The sequence below is a fragment of the Capricornis sumatraensis genome, chromosome 7 (genome assembly GCF_032405125.1).
Source record: "Capricornis sumatraensis isolate serow.1 chromosome 7, serow.2, whole genome shotgun sequence".
Classification (NCBI taxonomy): domain Eukaryota; kingdom Metazoa; phylum Chordata; class Mammalia; order Artiodactyla; family Bovidae; genus Capricornis; species Capricornis sumatraensis.
Window position 1 is genome coordinate 22,357,835 of NC_091075.1, and position 15,779 is coordinate 22,373,613.

The window sequence follows — 15,779 nt, forward strand, 5'->3', positions numbered from 1 at the left end:
CCTGTAACCATTTTGGACTTCACCACACATTCTGGATTTCATGGCCACACCACCCATTTACTGTTCATTCACTCATTCGTTTACTCACTCACTTACTTAACACACAGGATTGTTGAGTACAGGTCAGCCTTCCCTAGGTGCTGGTTGGTGATACCAATGCTCCTGACCTAGAGAAGTTCGATCAAAAGTAAGAAACCCTGACCTATGCATAATGAATATGAGAAACGTATACAGCAGGGGACACTCAAATATATTTGGGGCGTCATAACAGAAAGGTAGACTTGAAAAGGTTAATAGGAGTTTATAAAACAACCAAGGCGAGGGAAAACACTCCAGGCTGAGGAAACAGCAAGGATAAAGGCAAGACAATCTGAAGTAAAACTGTCCCTCAGGCCAGAGATGGAAAGATATAGTCACAGTTGAGTGGCCTTATATCTATTTTACTGTTATAACATGGTGTCTCCAAGCTTCATTAATTTTTTATCATGGTAAAATATATATAACATAGAATTTACCATGTTAACCATGTTTAAGCTTCAATAAGTACATTCACATTGTTGTACAACCATTACTACCATCCATTTCCAGAACTTTTTCATCTTCCCAAACCGAAACTCTTGGACCCATGAAACACTAACTCCCTCCTCTCCTTGCCCCCAGTCTCTGGCAACCACTTTTTGTTTGTATGTATTTGACTATCTCAGGTACCTCTTTTACTTGGAATCATATAATTTTGTTTTTATTTAGTTGCTCAGTCGTGTTCAGCTCTTTTGTGACCCCATGGACTGTAGCCAGCCATGCTCCTCTGTCCATGGAATTCTCCAGGCAAGAATACTGGAATGGGTTGCCATTTCCTTTTCCAGGAGATATTTTGGACCCTGGTATGAAACCCTCATTTCCTGGATTGGTAGGCAGATTCATTACCCCTGGAAGATTCTTTACCAGAGAAGCCCAGAATCATATAATACTTGTATTTTTGTGTCTGGCTTATTTCACTTAGCATCATGTCTTCAAGATTCATCCCTGTTGTAGCACGTGTTAAAATTTCATCCCAAACTTTTTTGTTCACATGTCAGTTAAATCACTTGGATTAACTGTACCTCCAATATATGGACTGTATTAATGTATTACATAATTATAAAGAATAGACAAAAATAGATATTTTCAAAAGATAAGGCTAAAAACTAAACTCATTTTTCCTTTTATAATGAATTGTCTCAAAATCTCTGGGACTGCCCATACCTTTCTTTGGATACCACTGCTAGAGAACATGAGAAAGCATTGAGGGGAATATGAAGCAGAGGAGTGATATAGTTTAACATTCTGACCGAGTTTTCCATCAAACATTCTCCTCCTGCTCTATAGTTAGTGAGGAGGGGTAGTTTTCCAAGACTAGATAATTCAAATCATTTGATTTATATTTTTAGAATAGAAGCTTCTAAGGAATTTATCAAGTGTATCCCTCGTTCATTGCAATTGCATATCTTTCCAACTTCAGTCCACATAAAACATTTTATTGAAAGCATAAAATACAGCTACTGGAAAGTACTGACTGGTCACTGTTGATTTTAAGATTGCAGGTGAATATGCTTGTAGAACTTAAGGGTCTCTTAATGTTTTTGAGTATTGTTCAAAATTGTATCAAAATCAGTCTATTCTTTAAAAACAAACCGCAAAAAAAGGTACTACTAAAAACTGTGAAAGCAAAAGCGAAGTCGCTCAATCGTGTCCGACTCTTTGCAACACCGTGGACTGTAGCCCACCAGTCTCCTCAATCCACGAATTTTCCAGGCAAGAAGGGCAGATGCTTTACCATCTGAGCCACCAGGGAAGCCCACTAAAAACTGGTTAGAACAATAGAGTTCATATTGGTTGAAAAAGTATGGACCTTGGAGCCAAGGAGACCTCAGTATAACTCTGACATCACCACTTACTAGCTGTGTAACACTTGGCAGATACCTATACTTTTGTTAACCTTCATTTTATTATCTATAAATATCTGACAATAACTTCTTAGCAAAGTTGTTAAGAGTATGAAATGATGTAATGTGCCTGTGTGCCTTCTACAGATGCTAGTTGGTATTAGTATCGTCTTTTCCATCTATGAAGGCGAAACAGGAAAACCAGTTTTATTACCTTGTTCCACGTACTGCTGCTGCTGCTGCTGCTAAGTCACTTCAGTTGTGTCTGACTCTGTGCAACCCCATAGATGGCAGCCCACCAGGCTCCCCCGTTCCTGGGATTCTCCAGGCAAGAACACTGGAGTGGGTTGCCATTTCCTTCTCCATGTACTAGGACATATTTAATCCCTTTTTCTGGAATGCTCTCTTCCTTCCCCTCTCCCCTCGGAAAATCCAAACTGGATTTCAAGATTCAGATTTCAGTGTCTCTTATTTTGACATTTTTAAAGGTCCAATTAAGCTGTTTCTCATCACAATTCCTATACTGATTTACTTATGTCTCTAATATAATGGGCTCTGCCTTCATGGCTCAGAGATTAAAGCCTCTGCCTGCAATGTGGAAGACCTGGGTTCAATCCCTAGGTCCAGAAGATCCCCTGGAGAGGGGTCAGTGCTGTGATGAGCTGACCAGTTCCCCTTCAGGAAAAAAAGGACTTATTACCCCTATTCCAGGAGCCAATAGCTCCATTTTAGGAATCATCTCAGATGAGAGTACCTCTCAGGTCATCTCTCTCCCCAAGGTGTCCCCATCTAATAATTGAAGGGTGATATAATGGTCTAGGACCTCCAGAACACTGAGACAACTCCAAAGGATCATCTCATCTTCAGAACTTGCCTTAGAGTAGGCTAAGGCTTCCACTGAGACCAAGTCACAGCTAAACTTCTCTCTTTCTCTCCCTTTCCTCTGCCTGTCCTTTCTCTTCTCCAGGTTGTCATAAGGACATTCCCTAATAAACCTCCTGCACTCAAATTTCTATCTCAGAATCTGCAACCCAGGAACCCAAACTGCAGCCTTACTTCATGCACTTATTGCTACAGTTACTGGTTCACAGTGTGTCTCATTGTATAGTCTGGGTTTAATTTGGTTTATCTTTATAGTCTCAGGATCTAGTTAGTACCTAGTTGGTATGAACTAGGTATCCACTTGTTGGATAAATTCAATAAAACTGAGATTTCATAATCTCTGGGCAAGAAATTTTTTCTATTTTCTTATTTAATTAAATTTATTTATTTATATTCTCTTTTTTTGCAAAAAGGAAATGAGAGGAGTTAACTCAGAAACTGGCTCCAATTAAGTAGTGGGGAAATTGAATGCCAGAATTGTAAAAGCCAGTATACCAATGCTAAGGATCAATATAGTTGTCATGAGTCATTGAATAGTTTTCAATCATTAAATAGTCTTTGAGCTGAGCATCTACCATATACCAAGCACGGCTTAAATGTTCAAATGAGACTAACTCTTCCCCCAAGGAAAATTCTGTTCAAGTGAAAGAGAAAGGCAACAATAGAATAAAATAGCATAATTCTAGAGAGCTGGTGTGAAGGACACTGAAGGAGATCAGCAAATACCATCCCCCAAATACGCCTCACTGGCACTTTCATTACTTTGAGCTGAAGGGAGTTGGGAAGCACCAGATTCAGGCAGGGCTCTCTGCCCTTCCTGTATCAGGAAGAGGAGAGAATTCTTATCACCAGAGATGAGGAGCTGACATCATGATGAGTCTGTACAAACAAACATTTCTAAAATAACCTTTGTATTCCCTTAGTTTGCCTCATATGTTTCCTTTTTACTTCTTCACAATTTAATACCCCTAGCTCAAAACCCCTTTTCCTTTGTCTTGCCACACTTCCACAATTTATCACTCTTTGTTAAAATGATATATAAGCCCCTGGGTCTAACTGCTTTGGGATTCTCACTTCTTTCTATGAAGCCCTCTGTGCCAAGTAAAAATATTAACATCAAATAAAATGTACATGCATTTTCTCCTTTTATTCTGTCTCTTGAGGCCCTCAGCCACAGAACCTCAGAGAATAAAGGAAAAGTCTGTCCTCCCCTCCATCACTACAGGTAGTATGGTCAGGAATGACTCTTCCAGGTGAGCAAAGATCTCAGTGAGGAGAATCCATCCTTTCAGATATTTGGAGGAAGAAAATTTTAGTAGGGGCACGAAGATGCAGCTGATACAAAGGCCAGGAATTAGGTACAAAAGCGAGTCTGAGTTTCAGGTGGCTACACATGATAAATCCCTTGTTTTTATCTGGAAAGGTAACATATTCTAGGAGAAGGCAATGGCACCCCACTCCAGTATTCTTGCCTGGAGAATCCCAGGGACGGAGGAGCCTGGTGGGCTGCCGTCTATGGGGTCGCACAGAGCTGGACACGACTGAAGTGACTTAGCAACAACAACATATTCTAATTCTTAGGAGGAGCCAAAGTTTTTCCTTGAATAAACCTGGATGGCACTGAAAGAGATGAATGATGTCTTCATCAACTATTCAACAACAAAAGACTGAAGCAGAAATCTGCAACAGCTTTTGCAGTGACATGGGAGACCTAACATTAAGAAGCATTCAGAAAAGACAATTTCTGTGAGGGGCACAGTGTCTCAGCGCACTTAAAGCAGCAGCTAGACGACATGACCTTTAGGTTTTCTTCTTTAAGAGCTAGATGTCAGACTGTCAAGATCGTATCTACTCTCAAGGGCCTCAGTGCAGGTATTACTAAGTCTCCATTTCTTCTCTGACTCATTAATCAAGGAAAAAATTGTTTGGAACAAACTGGGACAAAGGCTTTTAATCATAACATTCTATTTCCTGCTGCATTTAAGACTCACAATTTAGACTAACTACATAGAATTCTATGGAAATATCACCTACCCAGATGAAGAACTACTTATTTTCAGTATATAATTCCATTCTTTTAATTTGCAAATGCATACACCACCACCACCCATTGCTATAAAATAGGAGTTTTAATTTTTTAGATGTATTTAAATTTTAATGAGATGCAAATAAATGATAACAGGCATAAAATTAAGGAAATGGTGTCAAGATACACAAGGAAGTGGAAAATAGAGAGGAGATGATTAAGCTATTACTATAGGGCAGATTTGCTTAACCTACCTTTATAATTTTGTTTCCTAATAATTAAACCAAGAGATAGCACTTATTAAATAGCAACAATACGCCAGCAGAGGAATGTCACAATAATGCCAGAGAAAGAATGTGCATTCCAAAGTGAAAATTTTAGCAGATCTAGTTTTATTGTAGTAGCAGAAGGTTGTCAGCACATCACACAGCATGTATCACAATCCTCAAAGTGCTTTGACTTCTTATTACTAATAAGCCACACAGACAAAGTATCTAGTAAGACAATGAATGAGATGCATTCGATTTTTGCATATATTTAAAGCACTTGTGACCAAATCTAAACTCTGCCACCTGAAGGAGTTCAAGACATGCCACCCCCAAATTTGCTACCTTGGTCATTTGAGTTGAAAGCGCTTGAAAAGCAGCAAATGCAGGGAGAGGCTCTCTATGCACCCCCTTATCTGCCTGGAGACAGATCCTCCAAAAGGAGCTCAGCTCTCAGCCAGGGGAGGTTGACTCCTCTTACGGGACAGGAAACTAGGAGTGACACCGCAGGTGGACGGACTTTGTCATCAACCTCTCTCTGCAATTCTTCTAAGTCCATCTTTCCTTAAGTTATTTACTCCACTCCAAGGCAATGGCACCCCACTCCAGTACTCTTGCCTGGAAAATCCCATGGACGGAGGAGCCTGGTGGGCTGCAGTCCATGGGGTCACTAAGGGTCCGACACGACTGAGCGACTTCACTTTGACTTTTCACTTTCAAGCATTGGAGAAGGAAATGGCAACCCACTCCAGTGTTCTTGCCTGGAGAATCCCAGGGACAAGGGAGCCTGGTGGGCTGCCATCTATGGGGTCACACAGAGTTGGACATGACTGAAGCAACTTAGCAGCAGCAGCAGCAGCAGCATGTGACCTATATTCCTCCTCCCCTTCCTCTAGCAAGATAGTTTATAAGCTCTCTGATTCTAACCTTTTTTGAGGTATTTACTTCTTTTTTCCTCTGAAGCCAGCCCCCTCCGCCCCAGTACATAATATTTAAAATGAATATGCTTGTATACTTTTTCTCCTATTAATCCACCTGTTATTTCATAGATCCAGCTTTTGAATGTAGGAGGGTAGAGAGAAAGTCATTTCTCCCTTATATATCTATTTTTTCAACTATAAAACCAGAGCTGATAAAGTGTTGGGATCAAATAACAATGTGTGAATGCCCCTGGCTGAGGGCTTCCCAGGTAGTGCTAGTGGTAAAGAACCTGCCTGCCAGTGCAGGAGACGCAAGAGTTGTAGCTTGGATCCCTGGATCGGGAAGATCCCCTGGAGGAGGGCATGACAGCCCACTCCAGTATTCTTGCCTGGAGAATTCCATGGACAGAGGAGCCTGGTGGGCTACAGTCCATGGGGTCGCAAAGAGCTGGACACAACTGCAGTGACTTAGCATGCATGACATGGCTGCTGGAGGATGGCAGTCATGCTGTCTTCCTTCCCTTCCTTTTCTCTTTCCACTGCTTAGCATAGAAGAAAGGCTATGTCTTGAACATAGACAACAGTACTAAGCAGCTTCCTTTGGGGCCTGGAGCAAGTGTACAAATGGAGGCCAACATCCCTTATCTACAAGTTAAAAAGTTGTAAATCAAGCTGGCAAATTGTTAAATATGTTATATCCTTTTATCTTGATAAATATACTTTCATAACAATCCAGAAGGCCAAGTTCATGTTTAGATTTCTCAGGTCCCTCAGAGTTTCATGCCAAAATCTGGCAGGAGGCCCTTGGGGCACAATCCTTCTCCCCAGTCATGAGGCTTGTATCCCTACCCTTCCTTCTACCCACTTCCCCACCCACAAGGGGTCTGCTAGGCATGGTGTGAACACCCAGCATGATCAAGCTCCAGACACATCTTCATAAGCAATGGGCCCTGGAGTCAAAGGGTGTGCACACCTGCAGCCACAGGAGAAATTGAATGGAAGAGGTTCCAGCGGGTCTTGGAGCCAGTGTTTGGGGCTGTTGAACAGAAAATCCTGTGGTTCTAGATACCCTGAACTTAGTCTAGAAATGAGAATAAGGATCCCAGGCAGACAGGAACCTTGGGCCCTGAGGACTCCTCACCTGCTTGGTAGAAAGAAGGTAATGGGGGGCACTCTAAAGCCTCTCCTGAGGTCAAGTCTTGCCTGGTTCTCAGAGTGACACTGTTGAAAAGTTTAGAAATTCCTGCAATAATTGCATCATCACCAGGAAACCGATGCCCACAAAAATACTGAAGTTAATATGATTATGGTATCAAGAAAAAATAATTCTATAAAAACCTACTTTCTACTTTTCCTGTATCAACAGAAACAAAGATGAATATAGCTTGAGTGCTTTTCACTCACTCATCTTTTCCCCAGCTCTATCACTATTTTAAAGTGATTTCTATTTCTACTCCTGCTTATCTCATCTGAATTCTCTCCCACTCTCCCTCTCTTCTTCCTTCCTTTCATTCACTCCTCCCTCCCTCTTGATTTCTCATTTTGTGTTTTGATAAACCCATCATGTTGATGGACAAAAAAATACAATTAGAGGCTGAATTTGCTAGTTTTAAGAAACTTATAAGTCTTCCCTGGTGGCTCAGGCAGTAAAGAATCTGCCTGCAATGTGGGAGACCCAGGTTTGATCCCTGAGTTGGGAAGTATTCTTGCCTGGAGAAATATCTGGAGGTACATCAGTTAAATGTAGAAGGAATACATTTTCCCATCTCAGTGGAATAGCTCAAACTTTCTTGATTCCTAGGACTCTCTTTATTTGATTCATGTGTCCTCTGAAACCTGTGAAATGCCTTTACTGAAAAAGAGAGTAAAATATGCTTTTTAAAATTTCTTTGCACATGATGAAAGAGAAATTACTTAGCTTCAAAAGTCCCTTGCCTTTTTTTTTCTGTAGCTTATTTATTTTACCTTATTTTTATTGGAATATAATGTTGTGTTAGTGTCTGCTGCACAACATGAATCAGCCCTATGTCCCCTCCCTCTTGAGCCTCCCTCCCCCTCCCCCATCCCATCCCTCTAGGTCATCACAGAGCACCAAGCTGAGCTCCCTGCGCTATACAGCAGCTGCCTTCTATAAATATTTGCCCTTCAAACTGTGAAACGCACCTTATTTTTGTTGGTGTCACATTACTGATCCAAGTACTTCCCAGTTCACTAAAGGCAAATAAAGGGGAATGAGCTACTTTCCACTCAAAGAACAAAGGCAGCCACGAAAAAGACCTACAGCCCCAGGATAGAAACTGGGACAAACAGCTGGACAACTATCTTTATTCCACCCTTCATTACTCCTTGAACAAAAATCAGCAAATCTGCCAGTATTAACGGCTCCTCTTGCTTGCTCACCAGTTACTTTGTATTCTCAAAAGTCATTACCAATTAAATGTTCCCATAATCTGACCAAGTCTAGTCTTTTTCCTCATACTGCAAAATATATTATTCTGTATAAAGTCCATGCAGAAGAGTGGTTTGTTCATTAACATCCATGGTAAGAACATTTCAGGCTTTCATAAAAACAAGCCATCAGTCCTTTCATAATGAAAATGATATGATAGGCTTCTCAAAAAAGAAAGCACCGCAGAACTAACATGAACTGGAGATGTGGCTTTTGTGTTGTTATCTGCCAGTGTGAGGACATTTAACCCACCATTCTCACTCTTTCACCTGACACTTGATAAGCAAAAATACGCATTGGCTAAAAAATTCACCAGAGGCTTACTGAAGCCATAGAGGATGAAACTGCCAACTACCTTGGTCATTTTGGGCTGTTGTAACAAATATACCGTAAATAGGGTGGCTTAAACCACAAACATTTGTTTCTCACAGTTGAGAAGTCCAAGGTCAAGGTTCAAGATGCTGGTAAGGCCCCCTTCCTGGTGGACAGATGTCTGTCATTTCACATCCTCACATGGCAAAGAGCGGAGAGAGGGGGAGCAAATCTCTCATATCTTATAACAGCACTAAACCTATTTATGAAGGCTCCTCCCTCCTGAGCTAATTACCTCCCAAAAGTCCCCCTCCAAATACCATCACGTTGGGGGTTAAGCGTCAATAAATGCATTTTGGGGAAACATAAACATTCATCCCATAGCACCCACACTGAAAGGAAACCAATAATGTCAGCTATATCAATCATATAGGGTTTGCAGAAAAGGCTGTTGAATGTTAATCAATAAACTTTTTATAAAAAGTTTCAATCATTAAAGAAATATGTCTCAAGTAACACACACACATACAACTTAATCTGTAGCTACATACAGTAGACACATAGACAGATGAATGATCTGCATATTCACAGACACTTGTGCGTAACTGTTTAAATGAGGTGCATCTCAAATATAGAGTTTACACGCACAGTCATATACAAAATCATTTCCCAAAGAAAAAGCTTTTAACAACTAGCCAGTACATTTCCCTTGCTTTGGTCATTCTCCATGGCTCCCAGTAAAAAACTCTCAGCTCCCAGTGAGGGGCTGAGCAAGCTGGGAAACTAAAATGATGTAACTTTTGTTGTTATGATTGGAAAAAGGGCAGTGAGCTGAGGTATGGCCTGGTGTGCTCTAAAAGGCAGAATCAAAAAGGCAGCTCTGTGCACTGTTATCTCTAATATATTTGCTTATTTTTATTGAAGAATCTTGTTTATGAACAGAGACATATATCCTCACATAGACACAGGGCTCTTAATTCAGCCTTCATATCTTTCCTCCTACTGATTCCCTGCCTAGACTGGATGGTTCAAGCCATTCATTCTATTTGAATTACTGAGGGCTTCCCATGTGCTGGGCATGATTCTAAGTACAAAGACAGAACAGTTAATGAGACAGATAGGGCCTCTTGTACCAACTGGCAGGGGTGGGAGTGGCAAGAGATGGGAGAGGAAATGGGTCAATAATAAGCAATAAACAAGGAAACAAACACCATTATTTCAGGCAGAGATAAGCTCAACGAAGATGTTAAAATGCCTTTCTCTCCCAATTCTGCACCTTCACCCCATTCCTCCTTATCATCTCTGAGTGACAGTGTTTTCTAACAACCTCTCTGCCCAAACCTGATCCAGGCTCCTTTGGTAAAGGTCAAACGCTTTTTCTTATTGATTTTGAAGTTGTAATTCCTGGCACATATTGTTTTTTGCTTACCATATAACATATTCAATAAATGCTAATTAACTGAATGAATCTGTTGAAAAAATAAGCCACTAACAGTAGGCTTAGCATCGAACTATTATTGTACAACTTAAGGCTTAGTAGGAATGATGTGATTATAACCTTTTACAAAGATTTTATGATATTCTCATAGGAATCATGGTCTATCATTTAACTTAGTAGCTCTCACCCCTCCCTTACTGTATTTAAAATATTACAACTTAAGATTCACACTATTAAAGTGATGTTGGTCAGAAATTGAATAGAACACATAAACTGTATAATTGAGAGGTGAGCCCAGAGATGCTGAAGACTGATCTAACATCTTCCAGAACCTTAGAGAACTTGCTTACAGAGACAGAGCAGTGAGTTGTATTACTCAGATAGTGACACAGCGCTGAAGGACAAGCAGTGCTCAATAAATAATTTGAGGCTGCTTTCCACTACTGGAAAACCACTGTGACCTCATGATGGCTTTGGCCATCTGTCTGTGGGTTCTAACCAGCTCAGGTCTTTGTTCAATGCCTCCCAGGGAGCTATCAGTTCCAAGGTAGGCAGAAGAAAAACTCTTGGCATTGCAATAATAAAGAGTTTCTTGTGGTGACTTAGGGCTTCACAGGTGGCACTAGTGGTAAACAGTCTGCCCGCCAAGGCAGGAGACACAAGATGCTGGTTCGATCCCTGGGTTGGGAAGATCCCCTGGAATAGGAAATGGCAACTCACTCCAATATTCTTGCCTGGGAAAGCCCATGGACAGAGGAGCAAGGCGGGCTACAGTCCATGGGGTTGCAAGAGTCAGACACAACTGAGCACACACACACGCAAGGTGACTTCGGACTCATCTGTGTGATAGTGGGGATAGTACAGACCAGAGTGCAAACCACAGAACTGACTGCTGCCAACATCAAGGAGAAATGCCTTCTATTGCTGCCAAAGCAATTATAGAAGAATCATACTAAAAGTGCTATTAGGTTTCAGAGATTCGCCATGGGTTTTATTGAATTACATCTTTAAAATCTTACTCATCAGGAGGCCAGCCTATCTTTACCATGTCGAATGTGTTCCTCTGTACTCTGACAGGTCCAGGACCATGGATTAACTCCTGAGTCTTTCCTTCTAAGACAGGATCCAACAGAGCATAGAAAAACCACAACTCCAGTGGCAAACATGAGAAGCCTGAAGTCTTCTGCAGAATAACCAATAAATATCTACTGTAAAATTTGTGGCCACAGACTTTTCTTTCTTTTAGCTGAGTTTAGGAAGTAAAAGCAAAAAATATTTTCTGCTTTTATTCTGCTAATGGAAACTCTGGATCAAAAAGATACTGAATTAGTGAATCTCACCGAGAAGAAACGTTATTAGAGATAAAGCAATGGGCTTTTCCTGAATTTCTTATTTGTGGTCTCTTTCTCAAAAGACAGAAAAGAGTCGAAACAGATTAAAAGCGAAAGTGAAAGTCACTCAGTCGTGTCCGACTCTTCGTGACCCCATGAACTATACAGTCCATGGAATTCTCCAGGTCAGAATACTGGAGTGGATAGCCATTCCCTTCTCCAGGGGATCTTCCCAACCCAGGGGTTGAACCCAGGTCTCCCACATTGCAGGCGGATTCTTTACCAGCTGAGCCACAAAGGAAGCCTGAAATAGACTGGTAGATTAGAAAATGTGGGTTAATAAAGGGCAAGTCTTGTTCTATCATTGCAGTACCCATCATTTCTAAAATTGAAAATAACTGCTGTTTATGGAGCATGATGTGTCAACCAATATTCTAGATGTTTCATATAATTATCTAATTTCATTCTCCCAATAACACTATGTGGTAAGTGTAATTTTCTTACTTTCATAGACAAATTTCAGTGATTTACTCAGTCTTATAGGTAGTAAATTGAAGTGCCAGGATTGGAAACAGAATGTGTATGCCTTTAGCACTTTCATTCTTTACTGGGGAAGAAAAGCAGCCCTGCCTGCCCCAGTAAGGTTTCCCCAGTGGCCCAGTGTGGCTCAGGTAGGTTATGAAAGCTCATACAGGAGACACAAGAGATGCGGGTTTGATCCCTGGGATGGGAAGGTCCCCTGGAGAAGGAAATGGCAACCCGCTCCACTATTATTGCCTGAAGAATCCCACAGACAGAGGTGGGCTACAGTTCATGGGGTCACAAAGAGTCGAACATGACTGAGCATGCATGCACGCACGCACGCACACTGCTCCAGCAAAGAAGGGGAGAGAATCCTTCCCCAGATTCCCTCCTTGGCTCCATTTCTGGGCTTCCCAGGCTCCTCCCTGTGGCCGTGTGCAGCGAGCCTCTCCCAGGCTGGAGTGGGAGTGTGGGATCACCCTCTTCCAGCGCCTTTTGATGTTCTCTTGTGGAGAACCAAGACCCCTGAGGCAACTGCCCACAGTTTTGCCCTGCTCCACTGGGGAGGGTAACTTTCTTTTCCCTCAGGCAAACAGCTCCTCTCACATCCAGATCTGTTCAAGCAGAAGGAAGTGCTGGTGGCCAGTGATTTCTTGGGCCCCAGAGGCTGAGTGTGTACCTAAAGCATGGGTTTTAACTTGTTGTTCACCTTTGGCAAAAACAACGTCTTGTGTAAGGAACACTCCTAGCACCCAGAGCATGTTCTCCAAATACCATTCCCCATTGAAATCGATAGATATTTGGGGCTTCCCTGATAGCTCAGTTGGTAAACAATTCACCTGCAATGTGGAAGATCTGGGTTCGATCCCTGGGTTGGGAAGATCCCCTGGAGAAGGGAAAGGGTACCCACGCCAGTATTCTGGCCTGGAGAATTCCATGGACTGTATAGTCCATGGGGTCGCAAAGAGTTGGACACAACTGAGTGACTTTCATTGAAAGGAAACAGTCTCCTTGGAGAAATGGCAGTCTGGTTCTTGGGAGCCTCTTCAAGATGCTATGTTTCCTGGTTCCTGGCTGGAATCAGCCATGCCTGAACAGATCTAAATATCAGTTGCTAAGATCAGAGAAGGAGAAGAGAACTAGATATTATAAGCCTCCAGGTGAAAAAGCATGGTGCTCCCATGAAGCAGTCTTGCCAGGGGAAATCAAACCTGAATCTGATCAACACTAGATCTGACCACCAACAGACAGAAGAGCAGACCACAGTGGAGCTTGTCTGCAACACTGGGGGAATGGATGCAGCTAGCAAAGCCCTGACTCCGAAGCAGTGTGAGGCAAACTGCCAGATTTCTTCAACAAATAAATTGCAAGGCGAGAGAAGAAAAGGAACCCTATATGTTAAAAAGAGAGTTAAAAGTAACCCATTTCACTGTGCAAAACTTACTGGGATCCTGATTTAAACAAACACTATTTTAAAATTTTATTACATTTATGAGATGTCTTTGTCTTTTAATCTGACTGCATCTTTGTTGATACTAAGGGATTATTGGAGAGTTTAGGGTATGATTATCATATTGTGGTTATGGTTTTGTCTTAACTTTCTTATACTTACAAGTACATGCAGAAATATCTAGATATTGCAGAAACAGATATTGATATATTTGATATTATCATATCTTGGATTAGCTTCAAAATTATGTGAGTGCAAGAAAAGTCCCCCCAAAATAAATAAATAAAATTTTGTTTATGAAAAAAAAAAATTTGCACGCTTTCCAATTTATCATAGCCTTGAGAATAAACTATTTCAAAGTTCTAACAATACCCCTTCCCTATTAAAAAAATTCTTTAGTTATAAGACTCAACTTTGCATTTTCATCCTGAGCTATATTCTTTTTTAAAGTATGAACTCATAGCAGGAAGCTTAAATATTTAATTTACATGCATTTAACTTATTTAATTTAATTTGCATCACTAAATCCAAGCACTTTTTTTTTTTATGAAAGGGACCTTCTAAATATAAGCTCCGGAGAAGGCAATGGCACCCCACTCCAGTACTCTTGCCTGGAAAATCCCATGGACGGAGGAGCCTGGTAGGCTGCAGTCCATGGGGTTGCTAAGAGTCGGACACGACTGAGTGACTTCCCTTTCACTCTTCACTTTCATGTATTGGAGAAGAAAATGACAACCCACTCCAGTGTTCTTGCCTGGTGGGCTGCTGTCTATGGGATCGCACAGAGTTGGACACAACTGAAGCGACTTAGCAGCAGTAGCAGCAGCAAATATAAGCTTGTCCCATTGGTCTTTCTAGTTTCATGGTAGTTTTTCAGTCCAGAATGACAGCTCATGCTGGGATAATGAGCCGTTAAACACAGTGTGCCTCAAAGAGGGAGAGACCAGTTCCAGGGATCACATAACAGGTATCTGATTAAAATACTGCATGAAAAAATAAAATAAAATAAAATGTTGCATGATATCCACATCAAAATGAAGTTGACTAGAACAAATGACCTTCAAGAGAAAAGAAGAAGAAAAAGAGAGGGTGCATAGCAAGGAAGAGCAATTCAGGACCTGAAACAGGACGTGTTATAATATCTGTGCCAGATTATCTTATGACCATCACAAAATAAACTGAAGTTATTTCCTCAAAAGTAATTCAGTCTAAGCATGCTAAGCATCTCTTACCATATTTGGATGTTATTCGATTCACTCTAAAGGAATGAACACCTATGTGATTTTTCAAGAAATCCTATTATACTATCCAATGACTATAACATTCCTTATTTTTCATAGATGTGGTTGTACTTTCATGCCCCTATTTAAAATAACCACAATCACAGTTCACTACAATTACCTGGATAGATCTCACGGTGTGACATCTCACACCTATCTGTTGAGATAAACTATCTTGGGTAGGGCTCTAAATCATTTGCTTTGTAGGGCTTCCTGCTTCTTAAATTGGGTGGAGGAGGGAGAAGCAAGGGAAGGGAAGGTGGTAGACAAAAAAAGAAAGAAAAGACATGATAGTATCAAAAATAATTTAGAAGTGGCTCTTTAACTCTGAAAGGACATAATAAATTTGTACTATAATTTATGAATTACATTTCCTTCATTTTTCTTATTTTCTTACTTCTTATAGAGGAAGGTACTATTTGCTTTTCTCCTGTGCCTTGAGTGTTTTCTTCATAAATGGAAGAGTAGGAAGGAAAGAGCTGGGAGTGCAGTAACCCCGGGCCCATTGGTTTCTTGTAGGTTACCTTGCAATTTCTGGTTGTACTCGCTCCTGTCAGACTGGCTCCTCCTCAAGGTACCAGAGTGGTCCCCAGGAACACTGCTCTCAACCACAGTGTCAGTCTTCCTTCTCTCCAGCATATAGAGCCTGGGCCTCAGGAAGGACAGGTTCTTTTTCTTGGTGCCCATGTTTTCTTTCCCGGGAGCTTCTTTGGGCTCCATTAGAGGCTGAGACCACCTCTAGAGGCCGGCGGGCAATCACTGGCTGCTAAAGGGCCTCCGGGGTGAAGGTTACAACCCCAGCCTGAGGAGTTTAACTGCCTCCTTCCAACCAACCAGCTTCTTTCCAGGGTGACCTGTCTGTGACTGCCACCTCCACGGAGTCCCAGGGCTCCACCCCTATGAGGTCATTCTTTTTTATACCTAGAATCCAACAGGGGAAGCTGCCACCTGTTACCTGAGCGACCTGCCGCACCAAGCTAG

General features: G+C 41.4%; 1 protein-coding gene across 1 annotated transcript in view; it reads right to left on the reverse strand.

Moving 5' to 3' along the window:
- The window catches only part of LOC138082350 (rho guanine nucleotide exchange factor 38-like), a 90,706-nt gene extending 75,188 nt beyond the window's left edge, over positions 1-15,518 (reverse strand). The window contains exon 1 of the mRNA XM_068975631.1: positions 15,323-15,518. Within this exon, the coding sequence (XP_068831732.1) occupies positions 15,323-15,518 (196 nt within the window). The remainder of the gene's footprint in view (positions 1-15,322) is intronic.
- Positions 15,519-15,779: the final 261 nt, after the last annotated feature.